The sequence below is a fragment of the Gallus gallus genome, chromosome 3 (assembly GCF_016699485.2).
Source record: "Gallus gallus isolate bGalGal1 chromosome 3, bGalGal1.mat.broiler.GRCg7b, whole genome shotgun sequence".
Taxonomy (NCBI): domain Eukaryota; kingdom Metazoa; phylum Chordata; class Aves; order Galliformes; family Phasianidae; genus Gallus; species Gallus gallus.
In genome coordinates this window covers 5,823,072-5,842,655 of record NC_052534.1, presented here as the reverse complement: position 1 = coordinate 5,842,655, position 19,584 = coordinate 5,823,072, and the positions used below count along the sequence as shown (strand labels likewise).

Below are 19,584 nucleotides of genomic sequence, written 5' to 3'. Positions count from 1 at the left end.
CCTGAGGCAGGGCGCGCTTCTACGGCTCGTGGCAATGATAGGCCGTTTGTTCGTGCAAACTAAACTGATTTTCTACTTCTTCACCCACTTCCAACAGTGCAGCCCTCCCTGACAGTCAGCACTGGCAATAAACCACAAGAGCCCGGCAGGGAACAGCAGGTTACTTCCTCCAGTTCTCAGAAACACATCCCATAACTATCAGCATTGAGGGCAGGCATTGCGTCTTACACAAATAATGCTCATGGTTTTGTTTCTGTCAGTTCCTCCGTTGCAGCATAACTCGTGCAAGAAAAAAATGATTTAAGTCAGCTAGTCATACATTGCTCAACAAAGGAAGGGCTTTTTCAATGTTTATTTAATATGCAGTATGAGGTTATGGAAGGAAAATGCAGGTCAAAATGACACATCTAATTCTACGTATAATCTGTACTACTCAAAATAATGCAAAGGCTCACAGAGGCATTCACAGGTATATGCAGGTAAATAATTTCTGAAGAATAAATCCCATATAAGACTATTTTCCCCACACCAAATCACGGCCTTTAAATCAACTTTTGCACTTGAAAGATGACTTATTTTACAATTAGCTATTAAAAAAAAAAAAAAAAAAAGCTGGTGTTCGGTGAAGGGTTCCGTGTTTCTTTGTCAGCATTTCTTGATAGCACCCTGGAGATTACCTAGCCATCTTCAGCACTACTCACAGAAGAAATCAATGTCCTGAAAGAGAGTTGAAAGGAAAGATGTTTTGAGATTACTGAAGGATTAACATTCCTTTATCATTCCCCCAAGGTAGATAAGCAGATGCAAACACTGAATACGCTAATATATTCAAAGTATGTTCTCTATAAATTAACTCCACAGAATTCTGGAGAAGAAAGCTTTTATTTCTTTCAGCTCCTTTTATGTGGTTGGGATGATTTGTTCCTGACGTAAATCTTTAAGTGAATTGGGCGATGCCATGTTCTTTCTTTTTTCAAACAATCCCTTTATCTTTTTGTTTTGTATTCCCACATCCACACTTGGCTTTGAGTTGTACGTAACTCCTTATCCTTAAACTATTCCTAACCAGACACAAAAAGGATGTTTTAATTTGACTCAGGCTGTGATTCACTTGCTACAGAGAAACCTGACTAGAAAAAAAATCTTGCATTTTGCTTGAAAACTTCCAGCAAGGGATACATTTTCATAGCATATGCTTTCATCTAGCTTTCTGCTAGTATTTTACATGGCTACATAGCTCTCATCTTGATTTTACTGCAAGGAATTAACAACTTTGTGCTCAAAATCAGCAACATTTACATTAGACCAGCCTATCACACTTAGTTGTCCTCTGGAAGCCAGTTCATGGCAAAGGCTTACTGGTATTAAAAGTACTCTCATTTTATCCAGCAAATGACCAATTTAAAATCATTGAAGGATGGCAGGCAGTCCAACACCACTCAGTAGTACAGTCTGTTGTAAGGAGTCTACTGTATTCAGTGCAACTCAGAAGTAGCAGCACTGGGAAGAAAATATTGTATAAGATTTATTACTTGGAACAGCACTGATAGGGTTGCAAAAAGGATGCTGAGAGAAGTTCACAAGGACTAGAATTTATTAAGAGGGTCTGTTTCTGATGACGTACATTGACTCCAGTTCTGACAGTTACTATGGGGAAAAACAAAGGAGACAGAGGCCCCTCCATTCTAATGTCCGCTTTCATGCTCCTCTATAGTGCAACAGGTCCCCCTCCAATATCCCCCACCCCCATCAAAGTGCCTATCAAGTTGCCCACTCAGTGCTTTCAATGGGCAGGAGCTGCATGCTGCTTGATCATTAACCTTTGGGCATCACCAGGTTCCATAGTATAAAGGAAACAATAAATGAAAGGTTAGGGAAAAGAGTAGTTGGAGAAGGTTGTTCTCACACCAGTGGTAACAACAGCAACAGAGTTAACAGAATCACAGAATGGCCTGGATTGGAAGGGACCTCAAGGATCATGAATCTCCAACCCTCCTGCCAGGCAGGGCCACCAACCTCCCCATTTACTAGACCAGGTTGCCCAGGGCCTCATCCAACCTGGCCTTGAACACCTCCAGGGATGGGGCATCCACAACCTCTCTGGGCAGCCTGTTCCAGCACCTCACCACTCTCCTGGTAAAGAACTTCCCCCTAACATCCAACCTAAATCTTCCCTCTTTCAACTTAAAACCATTCCCCCTGGTCCTGCTGTTATCTACCCTTTCAAAGAGCTTACTCCCTTCCTGTTTATAGGCTCCTTTCAGGTACTGAAAGGCTGCAATGAGGTCACCCCGCAGCCTTCTCTTCTCCAGGCTGAATAAGCCCAGCTCCCTCAGCCTGTCCTCGCAGGGGAGGTGCTCCAGTCCCATTATCATCTTTGTGGCCCTTCTCTGGACCCTCTCCAACAGCTCTCTGTCAACAGGTTTGAGGCCAGCAAAGCAAGGTACAAACATGGCCAACAGCTTAAATGAAGGATAGCAGAACTGCAAACATAAGACCAGCTGCAACGTTGCAAATGGAAGGCTGGTAGCATTACAGGCATACAACAGCTATGCAACAACAGCTCTTGTGTAAAGCAGTACCCTTTTAAGTATACTTCTGGATTAAGTATACTTATGGCCAGGTAGAGATCCGTTAAGACCTGCTGTAAACACTTTCACATATAAACTTGAAGTCAGATCCTTTAAGCTCACATTTGCAATGTACAAATGAGAACAGAGGAACAAGGTAAAGAACCCACCTGTGCCACCATCAGGTTTTGCTGCAAAGCTCTTGCATAGCAAGAACATGAACTAAGGGTGAAACAACTGTGAAACTCTTTGTGTGGTTAGTTGTGCAAAAAAGTTTGCTGCAGAACTTCTACTTGTCAGTTAAAGTTCTGCAGAGTAGCCTGGCAATAGCAATGGCCCGTTCTGGACCCACAGCCAGCCTGCAGAGTAAGAGATGACTTTAACCTACCTCTGCTTCCAGCTCAGCTTGCCATTCAGCAGACTGGCTGTCATTTTTGTTGAGAAAAGAGCTTAGAAACATATTTTAGTCACAGAACATGAAAGAATGACTAATTGCTACAGTGCTCCTGGCCAAATTCAGAATAACCTAATGTAGTGTTAAGAACAGCAATCACTGGTTCCAAGATTTGCATTTCGTCAAATAAGATTTGTCTGACATTAAAACACAAATCCTAGCAACTCTTAAACTTCATTTCAATTACTTCTCGTTTTAATGAAACCTACCTAATAATCGAGAGCTAGGATGAGGAGTCCATATACAATTTCAAGGCTATGAGCAACGTGTTATAGGCAGAAATATAAGCTACCAGTAACACCAGTTGTAAGGTAAGCCATACCATCCTCTTCCACTTCTCTGTGGAGCATGTTTCAGATCTTTAAGTAATGTTAAGGTCTGCCTGGTGTATGACAAGCTACTCTACATGACTGGGGAGAACCATCCTTTTAGAAATGCAGCTTACTTAAAAAACATGTTTCCAATAGCTTTGTAATTCTACCTTTTGATAGATGTACTAAGAACTCTGAGACAGCAAGCATACTTTTCTCACACAGTGTTCTGAAAACTAAGATCATTATTTTTTTAATTCCTCCAATATTTTAACCCAAGTGATGCTGCTACTAAAAAACAACTCAAGAATACACTGTATTTCTAGAGGAACAGTGGAAAAGTGAGTTTTCACATTCAATTACCAGGGACCTGCTTTCACTGAAGCATGAGAAGGGTGTTCAGGAGTGTAAAACAGAAGTGCTCTATGACAAAGTCAATCTATATAGACCATTAATAGAAGGTGTTTGTACACATTACTGAAGCATGCGGCACAATGTTCAGTCTCCAAAAAAGAAAACTGTTTGCAACACATTGCAAGAAGCTTGGGCCAGACTCTTACGGGGCCTTCAAGCAATGCTATTCCAATCAGTAGGAACAATAATAGGATCAAGGCCTTAACTCAGCATTTGTGAAATCTACAGTATCAGAGCTTATGTTGGGATTTTATTGAGAGCATTTGCCTGCATAAAGGCCCAGAGATAGCATCCCTAAGCATCTGTGATATGCTACAATCAACTGCCACAATTATGATTTGTTTTTACAGGAAATTAGCATTACAGAGCCAAGGATAATTATATACAGCTGGGGTTCTGTAAATTCCTTACCGTTGTAGGAATGGTCTTATTTGCTTCTTGATAGACATGTTGTTCTGAGACTAAACTGCGAGGGAAATAACCAACTGTCCCCATATGGTCTTCATACTCTTCTCCATAAACCTTCAAGCAAGGAGATGTATACTTAGGTAGATTAGAACAGTCCTCATTTGCCTTAAGCTAATTCATAATTTAGCCAAAAGCAGCTACTTAGCAGTGTTCATAACTCTGCTTTTGGATCTCCTAGCTCCCCAGTTAACCAGCACATTAAATGAATGGTTAACACAAGTTCTAATATAGATAGGTATTTATTTTCTGGAATAAAACAACAGCACAGTTGTCGGTTTTTTTTTAGTTTTCTTTTAACAAATTCAGCTAATATTAGAGTTTGCTTCCTTTATATTTGTTTTATGAGCAACTGTAGTGAAAGTTTTTCTCCGGCAGTTTCAGAAAGCAGCCGCAGAAAAGAACTGTTGAGCCGTTTTACTTAAGTTAAATTCATAATTACTGAATAGTTAATGAAGATACTTTAACTTCACTACAGAAACCAGAGGAAAAAAAAGGAAAAAAGGCCCTCAAGACTCCTCCATCAGTTTAAATACTCAATCTGAAAACTAAGTTGTTACTTTAAAACCCACAGTAGCTCAACATCAACACATTTTTGTCCAGAAATAAATGCTACTCTACTTCTGATTTGCTCATATACACAGGAATCTCATCTTACACTTCCAGCCCAGAATTCTCCAGATTCTTTTTCTTTCACTAGTTTTGAGTAAACATAAATCAACTGCCCTTTTTTAATATTAATGAATCTGCAGTCTGGAGCATTATAATCCTCTTCTGCTCTGACAAGGGAAATGGTGTCTAGGAAAAAGAAATAAAAATCAAGAATGAGAAGGATGAATTTAAAGGCATTCTTTTATAAAGAAAAATATGGAAGTGTGTGGATGCGCACATGTAAAACCATTTCTACAGGCAAAAGTAGGTTATTCTGAAATTAATGTCTGCCAGTAATTTGCCCTGCTCATTTTTCCATCTTCAGTAAGCAGAATAAGAGCTTCAGAATGTGTCATTTAATCCTAATGTAAGTTACAGTCCTTCTGTCTCTTCTCTACTCTTACCTTTCACTCATGAGAAGGGTCCCTTAGAAAAGTCTTCCTGCAGTAAAACAGGATTTGATGCTTCACATTCATCTTCTCACTCTATTTTAACTTGACAGACCAATTTAAAGATGAGCTAAATAAGCAGAGTTGCTCTCTGTCACACTATGGCTTCCAAGCCCCACAACTGTTTTTGAGAGTATATTCTAATTAAAATTAAAGCAAAATTACTCACAGACACAGTCGTCATCAGCACACAGCTTCTTGCTGGCAAGCTTGTCCATAAAAATTCCAGTTGCAAATGGATTCATTAATCCAAAACACAAAAATAAGACAATTGAATAAACACGTTGTGTCATTTTTCTTTGCTGCGGCACTTCCCAAATGCACACTGTGCCCAGTGATCTCTATCTTTTATGGAACAGCCAAACATCTGGACAAACACCCCTGGCCAATGGAAAGGGATCAGGGTGACATTCCACTGCAAGAGGAGCCGCTGGCAAGAGGGAAACCTCACGTTGCACTTATGCAACAGAATCCTTTCCCAAACTCATTCCGGAGCAACTGCATTAATTAAAAATTTTAAGCCTTCCTCTAGTCACACACAGTCTTAATCTTACCTCAAGCAAAATTTGTTTGAGAATTAAAAATTAAGGCAGATCCCAACAAACAGGGAAGAAAACTATATCCTTTCAAATTCTTAAGTCCCTTATTCTCACAATCACACACTAACACATATAATCATCCCTGGACCATAAACTCTCCCTCATTGCAGTCTGTAGAAAGGCCCTACTACAACACTAAACATGGATGCAAATATAACTCAATAAAAAATGCTTTTCAACTCAGCAATTTAAATCTGAAATCTAGAATTCAAGCACTGCTACTTGTATAGGTTAAGATTTCTTTTACACAGGTAAACAAAGAAAGACAGCAGAATACACAGGTTAAGCAAAGGCAGTAGCCATCTCATGTTTATTTATGTAGCCAAACTCAGCTGAGAGTTCACAGACATCACACTGAGTAAATACCATAAACTGACTTAAGAGGCACTTGTTACGTCTTAGAGGACATCTAACATTCATCTAACCTCCCAAAATATTTTCATAGCATATGAGAAAAAGTACTATTTTAATGAAAATAGATGTACACGCCCAAAAAAAACCCTAAATTATTATATACACTGTAAGCTGTTCACATCACAGTTGTCGTGCTTCAAAAAGCTAATCTTAAAATCAGTCCTTAAAAATGACCAAGAGCAATGCTGCAATTCCCCAAATAGCAGTCAATCAGTGCTACTTGATTCACAAGGCTGAAATGCTGCAGGCCCTGTTTCTCAGTCAACCATCAGAAGAAAAGAAAACCCAACACGCACCCTTTTTCAAGAGTGAGCATCTCAGTATTTCTAGTATCATCCCCACTCTACAGCCGGTGGAATGACATTTTCCCCAACCTCCTATACTTAATATATGACTTTTTTTGCAGACTGCTCTGCACAAACCCTCCTAACTGAATCAAGGTGGAGAGTGGTCTCATGCCACAGCTGAGCAGCGGCCTCATGTAAACAAAACAGCAGAATGCAAGAACAGCATCCTTCACAATTGCAACTGCGTAAGATAAAGTTCATACAAAGATGTTAGTAAGTAAGATAAAGTTCAGACAAAACATACTCACTTTTGTTCTTTACAGGTGCACAAAAAACAATTTTCACTTGCAAGTGTTCTAAACTTGTGAATTCGCTACGAAGAATGGAAAATGCATATGTAGAAATACAGAATTAATACAGCTGTGAAAGGGCATCCTCTTGCAATGTAATGTGAGTGCAGAAGATGAATTTATTTTCACAGACACTGCAGAAAAGCAGTTTTATGCAGCAGTTTCAGATGCAGTGAAAGAGTACTTGATCGGAAAGGGAGCAGGCATATCAGAACATGGAGCATAGCAAGATTTTATGAAAAACAATCATTCTTTCCTGGATGCAAAACGTTTTGTCTAAATAACAGTCTTAAGTCAGACCTCAATCACCACACAACACAACTGGGAAAAACACATGCTCTGCAGCTACAAGCTCACACAGCACAGGTAGGTAATATACCAAGCTGCAGCAATAGAGGAAAAGCTACAGCCTTCAGCCTACTTCCTCATTTTCCAATTGATTTACTTCGGAAACAAAAAAGCCTCAACACTCACAAGGCAGCTACTGTGCTCATCTGAACACTCTTCCTTGTAGCACCCAGTCTTAACACTGGCTGCTTGTCTGAACTACATCTGAAGGAAGTCACACTAACTTCATCCCATTATGTCTTTGAGAGGGTAGTTAGAGGACTCAGACAAAGCATTAAAGAACTGAGGAATGGTGCAACGTGAAAAGCATGAACACAATACCATTTCTAAAATATGAGTCTCCAAGAGCCTGACTGCAATTCTCCTAGACAACACCATGGAAAATTCAGCAAGTTTCACCAAAAATATAGTTTAGGTTTCATTATTCTCTAAAGCTAAAACATGTTTCTAGGTCTTCTTCCATTAACACCATCTGAACAAAACACTTCCGCTTTTGAAGTGATTTTTTCCCAATACTACACTGGATTACTTCACTGCAGCTAGTGTATTTTGTGTCCAACAAAACAGTTAGGTGTTTTAAACAAAGGAGAGGGAAAAAAAAATCCAAAACCACAGAAATACTAGGACATGCATTTCAAAAAGCCTGCCTAAAAAATAGACTGTTAGGCTTATCAGCAGTGTCGTTGGAAAGAGGCAGAAAGCTCTCACTAAATCATTTATTAAAAATCACTGCTAAAGACCAGATGATTGGAAAATCAAAACAAAACCATAAGTTTGTCTGTGCCCTCTGTACAATGACTTCTACTGCCAGCCATCACTGTATAGACAAAACCAGAAAGTTGAACAGAGCTGTCAAATTTTAACCAAGATTATTCTCAGTGAAAAGCAGCTTTCCCTTTGATAGCGAGGCTGAAGACTGAGTGTTGCATTTATTCTGAACACACTGACATTTAACATTCCCACTCACGCTTTTTGCTCTGAAGACACATATAATTTTCCAGTGCTCACTTCTGAGAAACGAAAGTCACCTTAAAAGTAGTTAAACCAATATTAGGAATTAGCCCCCCATGGAGCAATGGAAGGCCATGATAATGCATTCTACTAGGACAGGAGCACACTTATAAAGGTACTCATTAAGACTTAGTTTAGAAAGCAGTACAGAAGAAGGCATCTCACCCTGTCCAAAGACCAATAACATCTCAAGAAGAGCATGATCTCTAAAGAGATGCTGCTCCCTCAGCTGCTAACCCTTAAATGAGGGTAAGGAGGGGTGGACTCAAGGTGCATTGCTTAAACCTGAGCTCTCTGGGTTAACCGTGCCTTCTCACCTGGTGCTCAATCATTGGTTCAGGCCATGACCTAGCAATTCTCATCTGCCATGCAAGACTAGCAGATTAATAAGACAGATTTAATGAAAAACACAGTTTCAGAACAGCAAAAGCTGAATTTATTTTATAAAAATTAGTATTTTAGCACAAAAAGTGACTATTCAGTAGATCCACAGAAGTCTTGCAACTGTGCTGACAGCTGCAGCCATTTCACACAACAGTCTTATCTTTTCTGCACAGGACAGAAAACATGCTGTACTCTCATATTAAAAAAGGAAAAAAAATCAATACAAAGAATTCCAAAGAGTGTCTGGTTATTTCTTAGCATAAGTGATTTTCATGGCATGAGACGGAGTTATCTTGAATCCTTGGAGAGCATCTCGAGCAGCTCCTGCTTGACATTCATTTTCAAACTCCACAAATGCAATGTCATGACGCCCAGGCACTAAACGTACTTCTTTGAATCCAGGAAACCTTTAAAGTAAATTTAAGAAGAGTCAGATTGTGTTTTCTAGTTTGATACTATACCTCCCTTCAGCAGCCAGAAGACCCTCCCATAAGCATCTACTAGAAAAATAGTTACTACAAACAAGATTCAATTGAAGAATTTTTACATTTCCAGTCCTTAGAACTCTGCCTCTCTTAAGGATCATTCTGCTGAAGTAATTTAATCAGTCTTGCATATCTGCAGAAGCAATTAAAGCTGTTTTTAAAACTGTTTCTGATGTCTTTAACATTAGTCACCAGCTTAATGCACTGCAGATTGATAACAGATAACTTCTACAATCAAAATCAGTTTAAAAAAAATGTCAGACTTGCATTCTGCACACAGTCATCAGAACTGACATCTGTAAAGTTGGCAGCAACACAGAGAACTGAAAGACCTTCAAAAACCACTCATTTCTAATAATCAACTAGCCAACCAAAAATAAAAAAACAAAACCATAAAGGTAGCAGAAGGAAGCAAAGGAAAATTTCCTTCCATTCAAAACTTACTGATTGAATAACATGGACAGCATCATCTCATTTGTTTCCTCAGGCAGATTATTAAGGAAAAGAATATAGTTTGGTGGGTTATCAGGCACCTGCAATAAGAGAAGAGCAAAATTCAGCAGACTACCCACAGCTGTCTGCCCCTCTAAATCGGTCTGTATTATTATTTGAATGACGACTCATAAATCCCTCATTTTGGCTGTAACACTAGCAGCTGGGCTTTAGGACACCTTCATGCAATATGCAGACACATTTCGGTGGTTTTTGTTTTTTCTGCTTAACAGCTGATACCGCAGTACTCCACCACACTAAGATCTCAGCACTGCCACAGTCAGGACTAACTGTAGGGCCACTCTAGATTTCACAGGCCATCCAAAACATCTGTGTGTGAGGACATCAGCTTGGAAAAAGGCCTTCCACATGTTCTCTGGTGAAGTAGCTGGAGGCCATGATAAGCACCCTGTTCATCTACAGCAGAACGGAACTACTGTGTATCTTTGGGGCAACTGAAACCCATAGAAAACACATTGTTTTACTACACCGTACTATTAAAATCTATTGGCTACAAACTCCATTAGATGTTAAGCTTCAGAATCTCTAAAAGATTTGGTCACAAAAACAAGCGTTACCTGCTGATTCTGAGGTGAAGTCCCAGGGGCACTGGTTGAATTTTGTGTTGCTCCCTAGTAAGTAAGAGCAAAGTGGTTTTTAAAAGATATTTGGTTAGAGATAAACACACATCACCATGTTTCTGTGCAACTCAAGTAGTGTCCGAAAGACGGTGTGGTTTTTTATTTTTTTAAGCTGCAATCCAAGGAACATTTGTTTATGAAATACTTGCCCTAGGGAAACAACAACATGTGGACTGCATTGAATCCCCAAACCAGACGATCAAAGAATAAAAATTTAACTAATGGCTGAGTCAGCAGATACAGCAAATCACTACTCATCCATTATTAAATTCAGTTTAGTTAGACAGGAAGTAGCTTTTGAAAATGAAGACCTAGACAAGACATGATAGACACAACAAGAAAAAAATACGCGCTTCACTGAGGACTTCAGTTTAGCAAGCATAACTAAAGCTATTACCATTATAAATAAAAACAGTTACTTCTAGGAAATCAGTGTATAAGAATTGATTTTGAATAAATCCCGACAAAACTGAATTTTCTATGCAGAAAAAGTAATTTTTATGATCACATATCTCTCCTTGACAACAAACAGTGTCTTTGCAGAAACAGTAGTTAAGTAAGACAATATTCAAACCCTGTGTCTTGGGTTTTTTTTTTCTGTCTTTGAAAATAAATTGCTAAACATTGCTAGCCTAGGCCAGGCCAACCATTACAGGAGATACATGCCATGCCAACTCCTTCTCATCTAATTGTAAGTGGATCACATTGTAGAACGGTAGGTGGGTAGAAGAGAACATATATGTACATATATAATGTTACTTTCTACATTGTTTTTTGTACCTTTGCTCTATACCTTTGTTTTCATCTTACAACAGGAATGAAAAAAAAGATAAAGAAATAAAAAGTGTTAAAAAAAAATAATAAAATAAAATGCATTAAGGGCTACGTAATCATACTCCCTCCTGCAGCTCTAATGAGTGCTAAAGAGCACTACAAATCAAGAGACAACAACTCAAAGAACTTAAAGTACCAAAATATTTAGTCCTAAAAAAAATCCAAAACATTACATTAACAAAAGAAATGGACGAACTGTTTGAATTGGGTTTTTTTTCCCTTCTTTCTTTTAAATACAGAAGCAGCTTACCTGAATTATCTTTTTATTTGCTGCATTAGCTGACTGCTCCAGAGACTTGGCCTTCTTCTTTTCCTTCCTCTTCTCCTTGTCGGCAAAAGTACCACGCATTTTAGAGATGATATCAGAGTCTGTTTTGGCATACTGAATACGCTTTTAAAAGGTAAAAAAAAAACCAACACAGTACTGTTTATTATACTGAAAATCTCACACCAACTCCATTGAACACATTCTCTCTCATTCACACAATACGTTTGTAGAAACTTGTATTAAAAATAGTTTTAAATTAGAGATATGTTTGCAGAGTATGTAACGTTCATAATTAATTCTGATCACAACTAAAGAACTTTTTAAAAACTGGGATAGACCTCTCATGAGAAGAAATTACTAATTTTATGACACTCACTGGAATCAGAACTCTAATCAGCTAACAGCATCTTTACCACGTCTGTCAAGGTAGGAGATGTACAAAGCTATATAACATCAGTTAACTAAATTGGCACCAGCTGCTACTAAGAAAAACTAGGGGGATAAAGCATTTGGGAGGTGATAAGGTTCCAGTGATCTCACATCTCTGCAGAAAACTGAGTTCAGTAAAACTCAGAATAAATAAACACAACAAACAGTTGCCTTAATTCAACCCAGACTGCATAGGTTGTATCAGCAGCACAACTGTGCTGTTCTTCTGACAAAAGCTTTCCAGTGCCCAAGTGAGAGAGATAAATGATGGAACTATGAGTATATAAGGGCACAGCACTACACATAGATGCACACGTGTGTACATTTTTATAATCCTATCACTTACTGAAGACTACTCCAATAGAAGACCACACAGCAGCTGAACTTGGTTTTTATCCTTTGTCCATTTCTAGACATAGGATGCATCCTGCGGTCAGAGAGATGACATCTCTTCTTTCTGTTGCAGTCACTGCACCCCTCAGCTTTGTTATCATCAGCAAACTTGCTAAGGGTGCACTCGATCCCACTGTCTATGTCTAAGCTGGAAGCATTTCAGATCTTGAAAACTTTTAACTCACTGCAGTGAAACATAGAGCCAACATTTAGGAAACCTAAGCACCAACTTCAGCTTTGCTGTGTGTTCCAATTAGAGTCTCTCCAGTGCCCCTCAAGCTGACATCAATACATGTATTTGTCAAGACAGGACATCACTGAGTTAACAGCACAATTGCAAGTATGTGTGACAGTTTATTTAAAAGGCACAAGGATCAAAACACTGCACCACACCACGGTAATTTTATTTTCCACAGAGAAGGAAGAAAATAACTTACCATCGGTTTCCCATAAAATGGAAAGCCTTGCAGCTGCCTCAGAGCATTGGTGGACGATCCTAGCTCTTTAAATATAACAAAAGCCTGTCCTCTCATTTTCATAGTCTTCAAAGCCACAATGTCAACCACATGACCAAACTGTGAGAATAACGCATATAAGGACCTCTTCAATTCTGTTAACAACACAAAAAAAAAAAAGGATTGTAACTTTTTTTGTCTGCATCTACAGGGTATGGTGCCCCTCAGGTTGATCTCTGCCACCTTCATCTCCCAGCAGTATGTCACACAAGCTTAGTTAGAACTGCTGTAGAAATGCACGTTTGCCCAGTTTTGGCAGGTAGGTGTATTGGCTTCACAACCCAAGCCTTCAGCTAGAGAAGAAACCGTACTAACTTTGCATTAACTTTCTAAGTGTACGAACTACACAAAGGGACAAACGGGTCAGCTATACAGGAGCACTGCTCACTGCTGCTGCTGACACACATCACTACCTGCCCAGTAACGCCTGCAGGCTTTGAACGCCATATGAAGTTCTACAGTTAAAAGTTACGATGAAAAACAGTTACTGATGGAGGTTCTTCAGGCACAGGGCGCGGCATCAGGGCAGACCAGCCGCCTCAGCACCAGGCGCCAAGCCACGGCCGCGGCCTCTCAACGGAGAGAGGCGGGACGAGACGCGAGCAGCAGCCCGGCACGGAACAGCAGCGCGCGGGCTGCCTGAGGAAAGCGCGCTCCGCAACCCCCCGTACCTTCTTTCTTAATCTTGTCATTGATGTTGTTGATGTAAATGGTGTGGTTGGGCCTGATGTCCATGCTCTAAGCCGGCCGCAGACCCGCCTGCACACAGAACACACGCGCAGCCGAGATGGCCGCTGTAGCAGCGCAGGTCGCAGAGCCGCTCCTGGAGCGATCGATGCGCCGGAATCGCGGTGGCGAGCGGCGCATGCGCGATGCGGGGACAGGCGGCCCGTGCGCTGCGGGCGCCATGTTGGCTGGGGCCTGGAGTGTGGCTTGCTGTGTGGCGTTGGGTTAACGGCTTGCTTGAATGTTCTGGTCGTGTGCTCAGCCTGGCAGGGACAAGGCTGCCTCACAGTACTGGGTCCTGTCTGTGTTCGTGGGCTGGCAGCACCGCCCCGGTGATGGGGCTCTGCGCCCAGGATGAAGCAGCATGCTCCTGTGTGAAATAAAGCTGTGTTTGTGTGTCTGCAGTTACCGTGTGAGCTGTAAAGAAGGAAGAGAAACAGCACCTTGGGGGGCGCCTGTTATAAAATGTGCATCCACAAGTGTTTGTTTTTAGTTTTGATATCTGAAAGGCAGTGCATCTGAGCACTTCATACTGGGAGGAAGTTTTTCACACAGAGGGTGGTGACACACTGGAACAGGTTGCCCAAGGAGGCTGTGGATGCCTCATCTCTGGAGGCATTCAAGGTGACTCTGGGCAGCCTGGTCTGGTGGTTGGCGACCCTGCACATAGCAGGGGGTTGAAACCAGATGATGATTGTGGTCCTTTTCAACCCAGGCCATTCTATGGTTCTATTATTGTATGATTTCTTCAGGGCCCTGAGGTGGTAGCAGCTCAGAGTAAATAAACAGAGGAGAACTGAGGCTGCAGCCTTGGAATTTTTGGAATAATTTCACATACTGCATGCCTTCATTTCTGTGAGTGAGCAATTATGACGCCTTCCAGAAACAATTTTTAGTTACAGAAGTTTAATTGTGTATGAAGAAAATACTGCAAAAAGTTTTACTCCATAAGACAATTCTTGCTTAGATTTAATATGTTTGGACAAGTTCACACTGAAACTCATTTCTTTGTGAAGAAATTAGAATAGTGGGAAAAGCATGAAAAAGGAAAGCCTTTCTTCAGGATTCTGGAGTTTTATTGAGCAAAAGGAAAATCTGTTATTTAGCAAGGCTCTGAGCACCTGATAGAGCTGTAGGTGTCCCAGCTCATTGCAAGGTAGTTGGACTAGATGGCCTTTAAAGGTCCCTTCCAACTCAAACAATTCCATGATACATAAAGAACAAAATGGATTAAAGTGAGTTGAATATAAAAGCAAAAACAAAACAAAACAAAACAAAAAACCCAAAAGCTGTTGATGGAGGTGTTACTTACTGGCGGAGGAAAACACTGTTATCTTCAGTTGTGTAACGGTATGGGAAATGGTGTGCCAGTACAAACCTACGTGCAGAGTATACACATCACAAGTCTAAATGGTGTTAGACAGCAGTTCTAGGCACTTTTCTCTGTTTATTGTCTTATAAATAGCTAACATAAAGCATGTCTTTGAAATCCAGGCATGAACAATGTATTAAAATGTTTTTTAGAAAGGTACGTGCTGTTTTATGTGTTGATTGGCAACACAGTCCATATAACTCATAATTTAGTTACAAAGTTCGAAACAACGTACTTGCTATTAAATCAGGGTAGCTAAGGGAATTTGATTGTCTTCTGGAGTGAAAAATATTGACATAATATGAATGAGTTTATTTTGAAGTCTTTAAGCTGCTCATACAGAAGAAACTAATGAAAACATACACACAAAGAACCTTAACCTGACAGAAAGTAAGGAAGAATTCATGGCTTCTGTAATTCTTCAGTGCCACGCTTGTACTTGCTCAGAGTCACTTTAAGCACTGCTGATTTATTCTTGAAGAATTTGAATGCAATAAAGCAGAAAGCCGTCCTTTCCTGCTCCTCAGGTGGGATTTCAGTCTGACTACTGATTCAATAGAGGCAACATTCATTCCTCAGGCTCCCTCCAAGATTTATTTAGATTACTTTTGTTTTCTTAATCCCCAGAGAGGTACAGTACTCTTCTATTCACTAAAGCAGTTATTTGTTTAAAAGTCCATGAAAGCTTGAAGAATTGTAAAAACTATTCCAAGTTTCTTAGCAAGAATGCCTGTGGCATTCTTAGTAGGCAGTTATAATACATCACCAATATAATATGCTGGAATCATGCTTGCTATTAACAGGTAGCTGATTTCCAGAGACTAAGCAGTGTTGGAGAAGCAAAGCAGAGAAGACAGAGTTTTATAAGTAGCCACTGCTCTATTCCAGCCCCTTGCTCAAGGTCAAGGATACCTGGCATTGCTCTATTATTGCTGTTGTTTATTATGAAACCTGTGATAAGATTCATCTTTATTTTTCTAAAAGCAGCTCTCTGCATTAAAGTAAGACAACAATCAAGAGCAGTGTAGAGTGGAAGTTTTGGTCCTGGTTTCATAGTATCGTGCAATCTTCATAGCTTTGATTGGGTCCTCATACACATAGTAATGCTTCAGACTTTTCACAGTAATTATCCTGCAGTATTAAGATTGTAGAATTGTTAAATTCACCCAGATCTATCTGTATAGAAATGTTTTCATCTCAACAGTGCAGAGAGGAATCATATGCTAGTAAGAAGCATATGTGTGATGTGGGTGGATTTGTCTTCTGTAGTTTGGTTCCACTCTTTGATCTGTTCTGCTGTGTCAAGCATGATAATCATAGAATCATAGAATCGCTTAGGTTGGAAAAGACCCACAGGATCATCCAGTCCAACCATTTGTTCGCCCTTCACCAATGGTTCTCACTAAACCATGTCCCTCAACACAACATCCAAACACTCTTTGAACACCACCAGGCTCGGTGACTCCACTACCTCTCTGGGCAGCCCATTCCAGTGCCTGACCACCCTTTCAGAGAAGTAGTATTTCCTAATGTCCAGCCTGAACCTTCCCTGGCGCAGCTTGAAGCCATTCCCTCTAGTCCTATCACTAGTCACCCGAGTGAAGAGGCCGACCTCCAGCTCACTACAACCTCCCTTCAGATAGTTATAGAGAGCAATAAGGTCTCCCCTGAGCCTCCTTTTCTCTAGACTGAACAATCCCAGCTCCTTCAGCCGCTCCTCATAAGGCCCGTTCTCCAGACCCCTCACCAGCTTTGTTCATAGAATCATAGAATCATAGAATCGCTAAGGTTGGAAAAGACCCACAGGATCATCCAGTCCAACCATTCTCCCTTCACCAATGGTTCTCACTAAACCATGTCCCTCAACACAGCATCCAAATGCTCTTTAAACACCACCAGGGTCGGTGACTTCACCACCTCTCTGGGCAGCCCATTCCAGTGCCTGACCACCCTTTCAGAGAAGTAGTATTTCCTAATGTCCAGCCTGAACCTTCCCTGGCGCAGCTTGAAGCCATTCCCTCTAGTCCTATCACTAGTCACCCGAGTGAAGAGGCCGACCTCCAGCTCACTACAACCTCCCTTCAGATAGTTATAGAGAGCAATAAGGTCTCCCCTGAGCCTCCTTTTCTCTAGACTGAACAATCCCAGCTCCTTCAGCATACAGTCTTCTGGGACCTCACCCGTCAACAAGGAGCGCTGATAGATGATGGAAAGCATCTCAGCTATCACCTCTGCCAGTTCCCTCAGTGCTCTTGGGTGAATCTCATCTGGCCCATGGACTTGTGGCAGTCCAGTTGGAGTAGCAGGTCTCTGACTGTTTCCTCCTGAATCGTGGGGGGTTTAGTCAGCTCCCCAGCCAAGACTGCCAGGACAGAGAGTGGAGTAACCTGAGGATAACTCGTCTGACTTTTAAAGACAGATGTAAAGAAGGCATTCAGAATGTCTGCCTTTTCCTTATCCTCAGTGATCACATTCCCAGCCTCATCCAGTAAGGAATGGAGATTCTCCCTGGTCCTCCTCTTACTGTTGATATACTTGTAAAAGAGTTTCTTGTTCCCTTTTACCCCAGCAGCCAGGTTGAGTTCAAGCTGGGCTTTTGCCTTTCTGATTTTCTCCCTGCACATCTTAACAACTTCTTTGTATTCTTTCCAGGTTGCCCATACCTTCTTCCACAGGAGATAGATTCTCTTTTTCTCCTGGAGCCTCAAGAATAGTTCCCTAATACAGCACATCAGTAAACACTGCAAGATGCACAGAGACCATGGGCAAAATGACAGGAAATACAGAAATTCCCTAGCAAGTGCATGTTAGTGGTGTGAGCAGCTGCAAAGTTAACGTGCATGAAACCTCATATTTTAGTTAGAAAAGACTTTTTGAAAGTTGAGCAACTTACAGACCTAAATTCAATTGGAAGGTGCAAAACAGAAAGTACCGTGTCCTATGAATCCGTGCTGCTGGTCAGTTTTCCTGTCTGCCATCCACAAGCGCAGATTGCCAGAAGGAGCTGAGGAGGCTGCAGTAATTTACAGACTGTTGTTCAAAGGCTTAGGCTACACAGTCTGTCAACTAACAAAGCAAAGTGAATGGACAATGTGGTGGCCAAAGAAATGTAGTATTGATGAGTATGTGGCAAGGCACTCGGAAAAGAATCACTTGAAGTACACATAGCGGAGTTCTGAATTAACTATAACCACTCAGGAAGAAGACCTGCGTGACCCTGTCTGGAGGACAATGAAACACCCAGTGGTAGGAAAAGAAAAAGGAAGCAAACAAAAACACCATACTGACTGGAAAAGAAAAAAAAAAAAAAAAAAAAAAAGTACTGCATGAGGTGTTTCATAATCCCTAAACAGATGGTTGAATGTATTACTGTTTGCTCTAAATCAAACAAAACCGCACAGTTCTCTGACATTTATTGTTGGCAGTTTATGCTTTTAATGATTAAATACACTACCTGGTTGACCTTTCAGTTAGTCTGTACAAGTCAGTCAAGGAAGCTTCACCAATTGAGAGAAAAGCACACCATCACAACCAATTGTTTGGAGAGGAAAATTGTTCCAGCATGGTTATAACATACTATTTGATTCTTGACCAAATCAGACTTTCACCTTTCCAAGAACACAGGAAAAAAAAAGAAGCAAACCACCAAAAGAAAACTGCAGCACAATTTCTTTTGGCATACTTCTGATTTATGACAACATGAAACAGTTGCACTGCTTTAAGAACAACAACTGATTACCATGGTTAAATGAACCAGAACTAAATTTTAGATACTTGCTATTCGTTGTTAATTAGTTGTATCCAGCATAAGCTGTGAAAGGAGTACATTTTGTCTCTGTGTTTTATCAACCGTGCTGAAAAGAATAAAAATCAATAGAACTTTGAGGTGGCCAACAATAGGTCACGCAATGAAGTCCTTCAACAGAGCCCATGTGAGTTCACCGATGAATGTTTCCCATCTCAGCTTGGTTTCTTCAATTTTAGTGCTGAACAGATGACAGCAACTCTAACTGCTGTGTTCATACCTAAACGTTTCAATTAACTCTAGGGCTGCTGGAAGCCAGCAACAGACCCTTCCCATTTCCCCCACCCACTCCAAATAAAACCAGAAAGGCAGGGCTTGTACCCCTGAGAACATAATGAAACCCTTAGCTCTGTTTCCTCTATGGTCATATTCTTTTTCTTAGTTGTCCTTTCCTTTATCAGAGAGCTTTTTCCCTGCTCCTGTCAGTTGCTCCTACTGACAAGTACAGGGCTTTGCATCTTTTCTGTTACGCTGCTACATCAATTCCCCTAGGCAAAAGACCATCAGAAATTGCAGGTATGCTAAACACCACCCCAACAGAACAGAGAATTCCTCACATTTATTAGATTTAGCATTACAGTAATTCCCAATTTGTTTGAGTGTGCTAATATACTGAAAAAGATGAAATGCGGGTTGTGCTTTTAATTCCGCACAGATGGTTCCAAATTAGTTCAGGGTGCTTGGGTTTCCCCTTTATTAGTATTGATTGGTGGTGGTACCATCTGTCCTCACTAACTTTTTGCTGGGAAAAATAGCAGCACACTGGTTTGATTCGAGAAGGCATGAATTCCTTTCAGTTTGGGTTAATTTTTTTAGTTTTACTGGAATTGACATGCTAGTATAGTGTAAGTGAAGTGACTTACATTCCTTTGAGTGTTTTGAATTAAATACTTTTGAATCCTAATACATTTGAAACA

At 40.5% G+C, this 19,584-nt stretch overlaps 2 protein-coding genes across 2 annotated transcripts; both read right to left on the bottom strand.

Annotated features, from left to right (window-relative positions):
- Positions 1-336: 336 nt before the first annotated feature.
- On the bottom strand, positions 337-5,638 carry CTAGE1 (cutaneous T-cell lymphoma-associated antigen 1). Its single transcript, NM_204732.2, has 4 exons — positions 5,484-5,638; positions 4,873-5,012; positions 4,161-4,271; positions 337-717 (listed from the first exon to the last, which is right to left on the bottom strand). The coding sequence occupies exons 1-4, from the start codon at positions 5,605-5,607 to the stop codon at positions 694-696; spliced, it is 399 nt and encodes a 132-aa protein (NP_990063.1). The 5' UTR covers positions 5,608-5,638; the 3' UTR covers positions 337-693.
- Positions 5,639-8,736: 3,098 nt separating this feature from the next.
- SNRPB2 (small nuclear ribonucleoprotein polypeptide B2) lies at positions 8,737-13,557 on the bottom strand. Its single transcript, XM_419331.8, has 6 exons — positions 13,436-13,557; positions 12,687-12,859; positions 11,410-11,550; positions 10,263-10,316; positions 9,637-9,725; positions 8,737-9,114 (listed from the first exon to the last, which is right to left on the bottom strand). Exons 1-6 carry the CDS (start codon positions 13,497-13,499, stop codon positions 8,955-8,957), a joined length of 681 nt encoding a protein of 226 aa, XP_419331.1. The 5' UTR covers positions 13,500-13,557; the 3' UTR covers positions 8,737-8,954.
- Between the last annotated feature and the right edge of the window lie 6,027 nt (positions 13,558-19,584).

Coding starts and splice junctions, on each gene's coding strand:
- CTAGE1 (NM_204732.2), bottom strand. CDS start 5,607: ATGACACAACGTGTTTATTCAATTGTCTTATTTTTGTGTTTTGGATTA. Junction 5,013..5,483: donor TGCTGATGACGACTGTGTCT/GTGAGTAATTTT, acceptor TCTTTTTCCTAG/ACACCATTTCCCTTGTCAGA. Junction 718..4,160: donor ATAAGACCATTCCTACAACG/GTAAGGAATTTA, acceptor ACTCTCTTTCAG/GACATTGATTTCTTCTGTGA.
- SNRPB2 (XM_419331.8), bottom strand. CDS start 13,499: ATGGACATCAGGCCCAACCACACCATTTACATCAACAACATCAATGAC. Junction 12,860..13,435: donor TGACAAGATTAAGAAAGAAG/GTACGGGGGGTT, acceptor TGTTGTTAACAG/AATTGAAGAGGTCCTTATAT. Junction 11,551..12,686: donor CATTTTATGGGAAACCGATG/GTAAGTTATTTT, acceptor ACCTTTTAAAAG/CGTATTCAGTATGCCAAAAC.